Genomic DNA, 13,446 nt, shown 5'->3' with positions numbered 1-13,446 from the left:
TTGATTCTCATTAATTAAATAAACTATCATTAATATTTGTACTATTTGTTTGACTATCATGCTCATTTCTTAATTATGTTACTCCCTTCGTCCCACTTTAGGAGTCTCGGTTTACTATTTTCGGGTGTCCCACTTTAGGAGTCCCAATTGGAATATTCCATAATTAGTAATAGCCCCCCACATTCCACTCAGCTTTTTTCACTTATATTTTATTATTAAACTAATATATAAAAGTATGACTCACATTCCACTATCTTTTTTCACCAACTTTCCCTTACATTTCTTAAAACTTGTGCCGAACTCAACCGGGACTCCTAAAATGGGACGGAGAGAGTAATATTTTTATAGCTGCTATTAAAATAAACCACGTCATAATATGTTTAAGATTATAGAGAGTCAGAGATGCTAGAAATCTCATCAAAGTATAAAATGTACTTCGCTTAAATTATTATACAAGTATATATGGGTAAAATTTCACTCACTAACATTATTTGGGAAAGATTGTAATCGAAGTAATTTTACGTTTATTTTATTTTATTTGCTCTAATTTTAAATATATCACTTTATCGGTTAATTAATAAATTTTTTATTTTGCCATTTTTGACCATCCATCAATAAACTTTACATTTGCTCTTTTACTATCAACGTTTCATAATAAGAGTCACATTTTGTTATTTCGATTCGTTTTATAGTTGATGAGTTATGTAATCAATTCAAATACAAATACTATATTTAATTTTTTAACATTTCGAAAATAATAGTAACCAATAAGACAATCTGTTATTTTGATTTTTCAACGTTACCAAAAATAATGAATAACATAATCACAATTGATTTGTAATTAATGGATTGGTTTGTGATTAACGAGATTAATTGCTTTTAATGAGATTTAAAAATATATATTTACTCAATGTTTCAAATTATTTATTTCAATTTAATATTTTCAATTAAGTTAGATTTATAAGTATATTAAATTAAAAAAATTAAAATTGAATTATAATTCGGTTCCTGGTTAACAACTGGTCGGTTTCGGTTAGAACCGGAATTAGTTTTTTTTTTTATAAATGAAACTGGTACCGGTACCGGAACCAATTCTCCAATTCCCGGTTCCTCAATTAAAAATCCGGTTCCAGCTAACCGAGAACCGTTTAAATATCCGTACTTAATTGTGCATTGAAACTCATAGCCATCAAAAATTTTATGGAGTACTACTTTTCAGCGACCTGGAGTATTGGAGTATGACTTTGATCATCGTGTTTTGGATTTTGAAAATGTTAAGGCCATTAAAAAAAATTACAACATTTATTCGCAAAATGAGAGCGGTAGAGTTTTGACTACTTTTACGTCCCAAACTATTTGTTCCGTTTTCTTTTTGGCATAGTGTTCACATTATTGATCGATTATCTTAATGGCTAATGGGTCGGAGTAGATAGATGGGTTGGGTAGTGGACAATAAAATTGAATATTTTGAAACCAACCTCTGAACAATTCATGAATGGAGTCAAGTAATGAGGGAAGCTTCGTACTGAGAAAAGTGGTGATAATTATCAAAAGAGTATTAAAAATAAATTGATACTTGCACCGTGGAACCATGATAATTTTTTCCCTATTGATGGATTAAATAATGGGATCAAACCAAGAAAACAAATTTGGTGTAGAATAAAAGTGTAAGACGAGAATTTTATGTAGAAAACCCAAATCGGGAAAAACCACGAGACCGAAGTCCAAAATTTCCACTATGTATATAGTAGTCTTACAAAATTCTCCCTACACTCTATAGGGGAAACACAAATCTCAAGTTAAATAACTTGGAATACACAAGAGGATTGAGCTATAATTCTAAGGGAGATAGGAATTTTTCCTCACTTTTTCTTCTCTTAGAAATGCACTCACCGCACTCTCTCTTACTCTCTCTCACTAGCTGATGTGATTCTCAGCTCTTGCACACTCTTCTTCGACGGAAGTGAGCTCTATTTATATGAGAACTTGAGCTGCAAATTTCTACTCCTATAGCTACCTCTACCACAGCCCTATAGCCGTAACATTTGAGTTTTTGAGGGAGTTGCAGCAGCTTTGCTGCATGAAGTTAGAAATCTGCCTTCTTTAGGAGGCAATGGGAGTTCATTGGGGGAGACTTGGTCAGTGCGGTTAAGGAGTTCTTTACCACAGGAAGCTCCTAAAAAGCCTCAACACAACAGCCATTTCTCTCATCCCGAAGACCTCTATGAACCAAAAGGTCAACGACTACAAACCGATTGCCTACTTCAACGTGGTCTACAAAGTGATCACGAAGATCATCTCGAAGCGGCTTAAGTTGCTTCTTCCCAAGATTGTTAGCACAGCACAATCGGCTTTCATTTCGGGGCGGAGTATCATGGACAACATCTACCTTGCAGTGGAAATTATGAGGGGTTACACAGTAAAGAGGAGACCACCTAGGTGCACTGTCAAGATTGATCTCTGGAAAGCCTATGACACAGTCGACTGGAGTTTCTTGAGGGGAGTTCTCCAAGGCCTCAAATTCCACTCTTCTTTCGTCCACCTAATCATGGAGTGAGTCACTTCACCTTCGTACATGATCACGGTGAATGGTAGTCACCATGGCTACTTCAGAGGTAAAGGGGTCTTAGGCAGAGAGACCCCAATTCTCCTTCTTTGTTCAGTTTATGCATGGAATATCTGTCTCGTTTGCTCATTTCTCGCACTACTAGGTATTTTCGTTTCCATAAGAAATGCAAGCGAGCGGACATTACTCACCTTGCTTTTGCAGATGACCTCCTTCAGTTCGGCAGGGGAGACTTGATTTCTATGCAGATTTTGGAAGAAACTATGAAGGAGTTTTCGGCATGTTCAAGGCATGGGATCAACTAAAGCAAGTCTAACATGTTTATTGCAGGCGCCATCAAAGTTCCCAAGGAGACATTGCTATAAGTGTTTGGCTTCCCAGAAGGCAACCTCCCTATCAAATACTTGGGCATTCCCCTCGCATCAAAGAGACTTGTTACCTTAGACTATGGCCATCTGATCGACAACTTGACGGACAAGATAAAAAAATGGCCAAGTAAGACTCTTTCTTTTGCAGGGCGTTTAGAACTGATTACATCTATCTTGCAGGGCGTGGAATCATACTGGCTCCAAGCCTTTCCGATTCTTGGGACTATCATTGAGAAGCTCATTGGTATTGCTCGTTCTTTTCTTTGGGGGAAGAAGTATGGTCAAGTTGCTTGGGATGATGTTTGCAAGCCAAAAAAGGAAGGAGGTCTGGGAATCAGAAACCTCAAGGCTTAGAATTCGGCACTTCACGCCAAGACCCTCTGGAACATTCATTCAAAGAAGGACTCTCTCTGGATTCAATAGATTCATATAGAATATTTCAGGAATGGTTCGATCTGGGAGTAGACGGCACACAAGAAGAACGACTATGTGCTCATTAAGAAGCTCTTATCCATCCGGGATGAGATGCTGGACAGATGTACTAGAGACGAGACCACAGCACTTTGGAGCACATGGTTCGCGGAAAAAGGGGTTCGTGAGGCGTATGCGTGGTTTAGGCCGAGACGTGAGAGACGATTCTGGGCTAAGTATGTATGGAAGGACGTTGTCCCTCCTAAGTACTCGTTCATTACTTGGATCGCACTTTGGGGACGCCTTTCCACATGGGATCGCCTCCACTTCTTGGAGAACTTAGACCCTACATGTCAGCTCTGTCGACGGGGGGAGAAATTAGCAGGCCATCTCTTCTTCAAGTGCTCTAAGACATGGGCAGTTTGGGACAGATCATGCAATGGCTTGGCATTGCGAGGAGATCAACGACGATTAGGAGTGTCATCAAATGGGCCGAACGACATACTAGAGGATCAAAGATTGTGCAGATGACGAAGACGATTGCATTCATGGCTTCAGTGGCGATCATTAGGAGGACGCGGAACAAGGTTATCTTTGATGGGAAAGCATGGGATGCAGCTAGGGTCATCTTTGAAATCAAGGAAACTACCTACAACATCTTGCACTCACACTTCCTGCACGAGCAGGTTCTTCTCCACCTTCCAAACAGATGATGGAGTTCCCGGGTTTGGGTTGTTTGGTTTTCGACACACATTGAGTCACTCATCAGGGTACTCTTTTTCCCCTTGGGGAGTTTTATCCCAAGGGGTTTTTACGAGACCCACACACTCTGGGTTTTGATGGGTGATTTGAAATGTGACCGGTCATGTTGGGACCCCACCCCTTGCTTTTTGGTTCTTGGTTTCTCCATGTTGCTTTGTACTAGCCGACTTGTGACTTTTTCTTTTGTATTTCCTCAGGTATGCCCGAGCGTATGATGTAAACGTTTGATTTGGTTTTTAAATTTATTTATTCATTAAAAAAAAGTATACTCGTTCATTTCAGTGATATCTGCCTTACATATTCTATATTATTCAGTTCATGAAAATATATGAGAGTTGAGTTAGTCATTTTTTTCAACCTTAATTACTATTTTTTGGAGGGATATAATATTAAAACATAATGAAAAATTGGTTGAATATCATTTTAACGGCTACTATCCTATTGATGTCTACGCTACGGAAAATAAAAAATTTGAAGCAAAAAGTTAATAATTTAATGGCTATGATTTTTTCAATACAGATAAGAAATAACCTTATTTCGGGAAAATGGAAACGTCAAGGAAATGTCATGGGCCCAATCAAGTTTTATTTTGGGCCGACGATATCCAAATTTATCTTAAAAGTGTAGAATTATAGCCATATAAATCACTGGTTTGATCTCTCACCAGAACCGAACTCATTCTTCAATCTCAAACTCAATATTAAAAATCAGTTTTGACAGTAAAGAAAGAAAAGCAACATCTGTGAGCCTATAGATTTTAATCTATGTCAGGTTTGTGATATTTCTGACCAATATCCCTCTTATTTTAATTTATGCCTATTTCATAGTAATAGCCACTTTTATTATGTGTATAACAGTATGAAGTTTCATAATTCCATTAAACCGTTAAGATCCAGCTTTTAAATTATGGCAGATAGAAGTGGAAACTCTCATTATCGACACTTGAGTTCATATGGAATATATTTCTCCAAGTAAGCAACATTGATTTGTCGGTGTGCCACGATTTTTAAATTAAGTCCGAAATAGAAGGTCGGGCGGGGTTAGGAAATTCGTACATTTAGTAAAGTTCATGAAAGTTTACGGAAAAAATTAAAATTTTCCCAATTAAAGTTTGTGATATTTTCAACCACGGCCCCTTATTCTAATTTATGCGAAATTCACAAGTACTAATCACCATGCTTTTATATAAAAGTAAAGGTCAATTTTGTTCCTAAATATATTACCAAAATACGAATTTGGTTTGAAAAACAGGTCGATAACAAATTAAATCTTTATTGGAGTGGTCCTTTTTTTTATGGAAAGGTCCATAAAATGTAGCGTTTGAATGAATGGCAGACATAGAAGAGGAAACTCTCATTATCGACATCCCTAAATCTCAGCGGCGCATGTTGAACAAAGTGCTGGTGCAAGTGCGACGTGACAAGACGCACATTTATGAGCCAGCAGTTGTTTCGCTCGGCCCATACCACCACCGTCGGGATCCACAATTGCATCTGATGGAGCCATTCAAGGACGAGCTACGAGATATTGTTTGCGGAGGAGACGCAGACCATAAAAAATCCCATCTGCGTAAGATACATGAGCAGATAGATGAAATTCGTCATTTCTATGGCGGAGCCGATGGCTACACTGACGAGGAATTGGCTGAAATGATGCTCCGCGACGCTTGCTTCCTCATATGCTATTTGCATGGATGTGGCATACATGGGAATAGAACTGATATCCAAATGAGTGAACGCATGGGAGTGTCTGCTATGTTGTTCGTGTCACGTGATATATTGATGCTGGAGAATCAGATTCCATTATGGATCATCTCCTTAATACACCCTCAATACAAATCATTGTTGTGCCAATACTTGAGCTACGCTTGTTATGGGGATTACAGTATGACACAACTCCCATGGACAGAAGAAGAAGAGCCTCTTCATCTACTCGAAGCTTTGCGCCGCACTTCCCTTCGCCTCGTTAAGACCCAACAAAATTCAAGTCTCTTTTGGCGGTTTATCAAGAAATATAATCAACCATGGGAATCATCGAAGAACCTTACACCAAGTGAGTTGCAAGTGTTGGACAGTCCTTTTCGGTCGGTGACAGATCTGATAGCAAAGGGTATTCATCTGCGGAAGAGTTCATATTGTTTGACCGACATCAGCTTCTTCTCCTTCGGCTTGTTCGCTCAACTCCGCCTTCCTGTCTTCTTGATCTCTGACGCAGATATCGTGGCCTACTCCAATCTTATTGCACTGGAGATGTCGCCGGGAACATACACAGACTTTGGCGTGACATCTTACTATAATTTCATGAAAACGTTGATCATCAATATTAATGATGTAAAGGTCCTGCGGGAGAAAGGCATACTGTTCAGCATGTTGGCAAGCGATGAAAAGGTGCTTCATATATTCAAAAGCATCGATACCTATGGACACTCAAACTTTGGTCTTTTTTATGAGGTGAAGATGAGGATTAATGAGCACTGCAACAGCAAAGCCAAGACATGGATGGCCGAGCTCTGCAATACCAATTTTCGGAGCCCATGGACTGTTATGGCTCTCGCCGCCGCCACATTTCTGCTTTGCCTCACTTTTCTACAAACGTACTACACAATCAATCCACGCAACTAAACAATTCCATTTGATTCCACCTTCTGCTTCATGTATGTTTATTGCTACTTGATTTCACCTTGTGTTTCATGTATGTCTTTTAGGTTAATTACTATTTGTAATGTAAGTTAAGTTGAAAGTCAAACTTAGCTACTATCATGCTATAAGAAAATAATTGTGGACTATTTGTTTTTATTTCTCAGATTTAATTAAGTAATTTGTTTGTTTGTCCACATCTTAATTACGTGATATTGGGTTTGATTTAACCATTTGGGATATTGATACAGACCAAACAAGAGAACTCATCCCAAAAGACTAGTCTGTTAGGAGAGAGAGCCCATTTAGTCTATATATCCCACATCAGTTGTTCTCACAGCCAATGTGGGAATTGAGTCCGTAACATTCGACTCTCCTTTAAGGGCCAACGTCCTCGTTGGTCACGGCTGGTTCTTTGCCAGGCCACCACTCCGAGTCGGCCACGTTGGTCACGGCTGGTTCTTTGCCAGGCCACCACTCCGAGTTCTCGTTGCCCGGTCACCACTCCGTGGGTCACCACTCCGAGCGGTCCCAAACGCACTCGTTGGTCACGGCGAGTTCGTTGCCCGGTCACCACTCCGAGCAGTTTGGGCTCTCAATGAAAGCACCAGATGTTAAGGGCTTCCTCCCTCAACAGCCCCGATCTCTCTCTCGGCGGCAATCAAACGTCCCGACGCCCTGTTTCAGGGTCGGAGGTTTGCTCGAACAGATTGTGTGCGGGAGTCTTCCCCGTCAGGCAATCAAGTTCGAAGATTGTTTCACAAGTTATCAACAAGATGTTGGGCAATCAATATTTTTCATTCATGAATATTATGAACAAAATAGCCCTATTTATATTCTATGGACCCTAGGTTTGGTTCGATCTAATCCTAAACATCGGGAAAGAACCAACAAGAAACCCGACGGAGCTTATAATTGCGCTCGACTCAATTGCAAAAATAATTAATAAAATCTTGCAAAAATAAAATACTAATATTCGACTACTACCTAAAATAAAAGAAGGAAGAATTATGGAAATAACTACTTGGCAATGAAGTTGCCGAATCTGCTCGGAGGCTTCACATTCCTCGTCGGTCTTGACTTCGCAATGGATGCTTCCTCTCGAACTCTCGTTTCTCGCCTATCCTCGTCACTCCTTATCCTCTGTTCCACGACCGACTCTCGTCGAGCTTGCGGTTCAGTTGGGATTGTACTCTGTTCCACGATCGGCTCTCGCCGAGCTTGTGCTTCAGTTGGGATCGTATCAACCCCCCTCTCCATAGCCACATCATTGTCCTCAAGGAGGATATTTGGAAACTTCTGTCGAATCACCTCCAAAGGTTCCCATGTCGGCGACTCCGATCTGTCCGACCAACGAACCAACGCATGCTCCCTTGGCTGATCCCCATTCCAGAGCATCCTCTTCTCCAAGACACGCACCGGATACACCACTGGTCGCTCGCCGAAGAATTCCGACGGCAATTCTCCCTTCTGAGTCCCCATCTACAAACGGGCGAAGGAGGCTAACGTGGAACACGTTATGAATTCTGCTCCCCTCCGGGAGCTGCAGCCGATAGGCCACTTGCCCTATCCGTTCAATCACCTCAAATGGCCCATAATATCGACGCGCCAACTTTGCCGACAACGGGCACGCGACCGAATGCTGACGATAAGGTTGGAGTTTGAGCAACACCTTATCTCCCACCACAAATTCCACGTTTCGACAATGCTTGTTAGCCGACTCTCGCATCCGTTGCTGTGCACGGGCCAGATTCCCACGTAGCTGCACCAACAGCTGACTCCGCTGTCTGATCAAATCCGCCACTGACGGTGGAGTTGCGGCTGATGGAGGAGCAAAAACCAGGCTGGGTGGCTCTCTCCCGTACAGAGCCTTGAAAGGCGACATGCCCAGACCCGCATGATAGAAGCAATTAAGGGCTAGTTCCGCCCAAGGCAGGAAGTTAGTCCATTTAGACGGCCGATCCCCAGCGAAGGCGCACAGATATTGCTCGAGCCCCCTATTTCTCACCTCCGTTTGGCCATCCGATTGAGGATGGTACGCCGTCGAAAAGTTCAACTTGGTCCCACTTAGACGCATAATTTCCTCCCAAATCTTATTCAAAAATACGGAATCGCGATCCGATACCAAGGTCTTAGGGAATCCATGGTGACGCACCACCGTGTTAACAAACAAATGTGCGACCCGTAAGGCATCAAAACGTGTAGGCAAGGCTGCAACGTGGGCGTACTTAGATAAGCGATCTACGAAAACCATGATGGCCGTGTACTCTCACGACGGGGGCAGTCCCGTGATGAAGTCCATCGATACATCCTCCCAAACCTGTGAAGGAATCGGTAATGATTGCAGCAACCCCGCCGGCTTTTGAGTAGAGTACTTTGTAGTCTGGCATACAACACACGCCTAGACGAAACGTCGAATCTCCTCCTTCATATTCGGCCAATAGAACTCGGCGATTACCCGACGGAGAGTTCTCTCAAAACCCGGATGGCCCGCCGATTGAGAACAATGATATTCGGTCAGGATCGGATTGCGAGCTGAAGACCGGGAACCCACATAAATCCGTCTCTTATAATAGACCAAACCGTCCACCCACGAAAAATGAGGCGGGGCGCGTCCCTCCTTTATCTCCTTCGTCATTTCCCGTATTGCCGGAGACGAGGCCGTCTCGCGTCGCAGCAGGTCCATCAGATGTGGGACCGGGCAGGCGGCTGCTGTCAGGAGAACTCCATCTTCCTGCGCATTTCCGAGCTCCACGCTCTCTCCACTGACAGCAGACTCGTCGTCGGTTGGCTCAGCGCGGCGTGAAAGTGCGTCTGCCGCGCTGTTGGACGTCCATTTTTTGTATTCTATCCTGAACTTGTACCCCGTTAACTTCCTCACATAGAGCTGTTGATCCGGGGTTTGAACGACTTGCTGTAGTAATTCCTTCAAGCTCTTCTGATCGCTTCGAATCACGAATTCACGCCCCAAGAGATACTGTCGCCATTTTTGTACCGCCTCCACAATCGCGTACAATTCCTTGTGATACGTAGATGCCACACGACGTCGAGGACCTAGTTTCTTGCTGAAAAAAAGCTATGGGGTGGCTATCCTGCAACAACACTGCCCCGATGCCAAGATCTGACGCGTCGGTCTCTATACAGAACTGGCGATCAAAGTCTGGCAGTTGAAGAACCGGTGCTGAAGTCATCGCTGTCTTTAAGTTCCCAAAACTCTCCTCAGCTTCAGTAGACCAATGGAAGGAAACTTTCTTGAGCAGCTCGGTTAATGGAGCCGTAATCATAGCGTATCCTGCAATAAACCGACGGTAGTACCCCGTCAACCCCAAGAAACCCCGGAGCTGCTTAACCGACTTGGGTGTAGGCCAGGCTGTCATAGCAACAATTTTGCTCTGATCGGCCTTCAAAAGGCCCTTGCTGATTAAATGGCCTAAATAATCCACCGTGGAGCTACAAAAAGAGCACTTCGATAACTTCACGAAAAAATTGTTCTTCTGCAACACGTCGAGAACAGCAGCCAGATGCTGCCCGTGCGCCTCCGCCGACGGGCTGTAGACTAAAATGTCATCGAAGAAGACAATGACGAACTTTCGGAGCATCGGTTGAAAAATAGCATTCATGGCTGCCTGAAAAGTCCGGGGCGCATTTGTGAGACCGAACGGCATGACCAAAAACTCAAAATGGCCATCATGAGTGCGGAAAGCCGTTTTGAAAATGTCCTCGTCATGCATTCTGATTTGATGGTACCCCGAACGTAGATCCAATTTAGTGAAGATTAGAGCCTTGCCTAGCTCGTCAAAGAGTCCATCTGCCGTCGGAATTGGAAAATGATCCGGGACTGTTGCACTATTCAAAGCACGGTAATCGATGCAAAAGTGAAACGTCCCATCCTTCTTCCTGATGAGGAGCACGGGGGATGAAAATGGGTTGCTGCTTCGCTGGATAATGCCCCGCTCAAGCATGTCCTTGACCTGTCGTTCAATTTCATTCTTCTGAAAATAAGGATAGCGATAAGGTATTACATTGATGGGTTTCATTCCTGGCAACAAATGGACACGGTGATCGAAAAGCCTTTTGGGTGGCATCCCCGCCGGCAAGCTAAAAACTGGCTTGAATTGCGTCAACACATCCACTATACCCGACGGTAGCCCATCTGGAAAATCCCCGCCCGCGGTCTGCTCTGATTGAGCGGCTTCTGTGTCCAGCAACAACAATTCAAAGATGTCGAGCACCTCCTGCGAAGGAACTAATGATGCCAAAAGTTGGAGATTAACGCGGCGGGGTGGAGGTAAGATGCCTTTCAGAATGACCTGTTGATCCCCCTGTGAAAATGTCAGCTTTTATCTGCGAAGTCTGCAGTAATCGGCCCCAAGGACTCGAGCCAGTCCATCCCCAAAATAACGTCCGGTCCATGCACCGGCAGAATATGCAGATCCACCAAAAATGTTGTTCCTTGTATTTCCAATTTCGTCTGCTTTGAAATGTGCGTGCAAAGCAGAGCCTCGCCATTCCCCACAATAACTCTAAATGACCGAATAGGTGAAAGCGGTAGGTGCAATCCCTCCGCGATTTGCGGATGTAGGAAATCCCGATCGCTCCCCGTATCAATCAAAATACACACTTCCCGATCCTGTATGGTCCCTATCACTTTCAGTGGCCGCGATCTACGACCCCCATACATAGCGTGGACGTGTGCTACCTCTGTGTCTTCGAAATCCTCAGTTGTAACATTCTCTAAATCTCCGTCTTCCACATCGATTGGATCTTTGGCATAGCAGAGGAGCCGCTGTTTGCAAATGTGGCCAAAGACCCACTTATCTGGGCAATAGTAGCAGAGACCCAGCTTCGCACGCTCTGCCTTCTCAGCCTGGGACACTCGGATCTGAGGTTGGTCAGAGGGGTTGGAAAAGCGCCCCTGAGCCGGCTGTTGAGTCTGGCCTATGGTATTCTGGGTCGTCGTCTGGCTGGGATTCGGGACTGTCTGATTGCGAGTCTCCCGGGGCTGCCACGGACGACGAGAGGTCTGCTGTGGCTGTTGGCGATCGCTGTGAGAGTCAGCCAGTTCCAAGGTCAAAGCCATCGCCGCGGCTAGAGATGACGGGCGATGTAGGCGCAACCTTTCTTGCATATCCGGCTTTAAACCTGCCACGAACAGAGTGAGCAACTGTGATTCCGGAACGCCCTGAACCCGGTTGAGGTACTTCTCAAACGTATCATGATACTCGAGCACTGACCCCGTTTGTGTCAATTTTGCAATTAGGCCGAAGTAGTCTTGAAAACTCTCTCTGTCAAAACGATGTCGTACATCCTCCAAGAACTCCTGCCACGTGACAAATTCATTGTTCGCGCAATAGTTAAAGACCCACTCCGATGCCGGAGGATCAAACAACATCACCGCATAGTGTAAGCGATGTGCGTCTGGCATCATCAGATGATTAAAATAAAATTGGACTCGCGACACCCAATTCGTCGTGTCAGAGCCATCGAACCGCGGTGCCGCCATCTTAACCCTTTCGGCTTTATCAAACGATGAGTCGCGCGAAGTAAAACGCTGGGGCGGGTCCCAACAGGACGTTGGGCGGTCAAACGATTGATTGAAACCGTTAAACCTGGAACGGGCAGAATCAAACCCCGATGGGTCTCCACTCACTGTCGCACGGCGAGGCCTATTCCCTCTGTCCCATGGCCTCTTGCCCCGAACATCCATATCCTCATACTCATCCCAATCGCCATGCCGCGATGGGGGTTCTACCTCGCGTGAGGGAGGCGCCTCAAGATTCTCAAACCTCCGATCCGTCTCGTCCCTCCACGCGTCCAATTTATCGAAACGATCCAACAACCGGTCCAATTTAGTGTTAATAGGGTCACCTTGCTGCACGTCTTCCCCCTGTCTTGTCTCCATCTCCAAATAATCAAACGGATGGTGATTAAATCCTCCAGCCTCACGACGATTCGCCGGCTGGCCACGGCAGTATGGGCCCCACCCCAGCCTCAATGAAAGCACCAATTGATACAGACCAAACAGGAGAACTCATCCCAAAAGACTAGCCTGTTAGGAGAGAGAGCCCATTTAGTCTATATACCCCACATCAATTGTTCTCACAACCGATGTGGGAATTGAGTCCGTAACAGATATGGGTTGTTGAAACTGTGTTATGATTTGAGATTTGAAGAAAATGCACATATAGAAGTTTATACTATTGCACAACAGTTTATACTGGTCAATCCAATCGGCCTAATGCGCTTAACCTGCCAACCTGAACTAGCTAATCCGATCAGTCCATCTTAAACATGATTTATATTGCACAACAGTTTATAATTTTGTGGAGATTAAATATAAAGGAGAAAAGGATTATATTGAATTTCAGTTGGACTTGATTTCGGCTAAAGTTTTTGGTTTGCACACTATATTGCCCCAAAATTATAACAGAGTTAAATTTGAAAGGCCTAAATATTATACATCCATCCATGAAAATATATGAGAGTTGAGTTAGTTTTTTTATTTTGGATGCATCTTTCAACCTTAATTAGTATGTTTAGACTTGATGGACCCACTTGCCATTCATAAATTGGCACGAGTATGGCTGTCTCTTTTCATAACTTGCTTGTAACTTGTAAGCTATTGGGCCGGTCTATTGGACCTCTCAATTTATTTAATTGGGCTCATAGAATTTGTTTGCTATATTTTTTTTTTTGAAAAAAG

At 43.7% G+C, this 13,446-nt stretch overlaps 2 protein-coding genes across 4 annotated transcripts; one reads left to right on the top strand and one right to left on the bottom strand.

The window, feature by feature from the left end:
• Positions 1–4,770: 4,770 nt before the first annotated feature.
• On the top strand, positions 4,771–6,902 carry LOC121783774 (UPF0481 protein At3g47200-like). 3 transcript variants are annotated; one of them, XM_042181949.1, is made up of 3 exons: positions 4,794–4,878; positions 5,021–5,078; positions 5,443–6,902. In XM_042181949.1, the coding sequence occupies exons 2-3, from the start codon at positions 5,060–5,062 to the stop codon at positions 6,726–6,728; spliced, it is 1,305 nt and encodes a 434-aa protein (XP_042037883.1). In that variant the 5' UTR covers positions 4,794–4,878; positions 5,021–5,059; the 3' UTR covers positions 6,729–6,902. The 3 variants fall into 3 exon arrangements, with proteins under 3 accessions (XP_042037885.1, XP_042037883.1, XP_042037884.1); XM_042181950.1 differs by having other exon boundaries at positions 4,818–4,878; positions 4,965–5,078; XM_042181951.1 differs by lacking the exon at positions 5,021–5,078 and having other exon boundaries at positions 4,771–4,878.
• Positions 6,903–9,144: 2,242 nt separating this feature from the next.
• LOC121785291 lies at positions 9,145–12,645 on the bottom strand. The gene is made up of 3 exons (XM_042183678.1): positions 11,161–12,645; positions 9,758–11,065; positions 9,145–9,681 (listed from the first exon to the last, which is right to left on the bottom strand). Exons 1-3 carry the CDS (start codon positions 12,643–12,645, stop codon positions 9,145–9,147), a joined length of 3,330 nt encoding a protein of 1,109 aa, XP_042039612.1.
• Positions 12,646–13,446: the final 801 nt, after the last annotated feature.

Source organism: Salvia splendens, chromosome 21 (assembly GCF_004379255.2).
Source record: "Salvia splendens isolate huo1 chromosome 21, SspV2, whole genome shotgun sequence".
In the NCBI taxonomy this organism is placed as follows: domain Eukaryota; kingdom Viridiplantae; phylum Streptophyta; class Magnoliopsida; order Lamiales; family Lamiaceae; genus Salvia; species Salvia splendens.
Note: the sequence above shows the minus strand (reverse complement) of the source record. Positions and strands in the feature narration are given on the sequence as shown.

Coding starts and splice junctions, on each gene's coding strand:
- LOC121785291 (XM_042183678.1), bottom strand. CDS start 12,645: ATGGAGACAAGACAGGGGGAAGACGTGCAGCAAGGTGACCCTATTAAC. Junction 11,066..11,160: donor TGGATCTGCATATTCTGCCG/GTGCATGGACCG, acceptor ACATTTTCACAG/GGGGATCAACAGGTCATTCT. Junction 9,682..9,757: donor TCTACGTATCACAAGGAATT/GTACGCGATTGT, acceptor CGAAGCGATCAG/AAGAGCTTGAAGGAATTACT.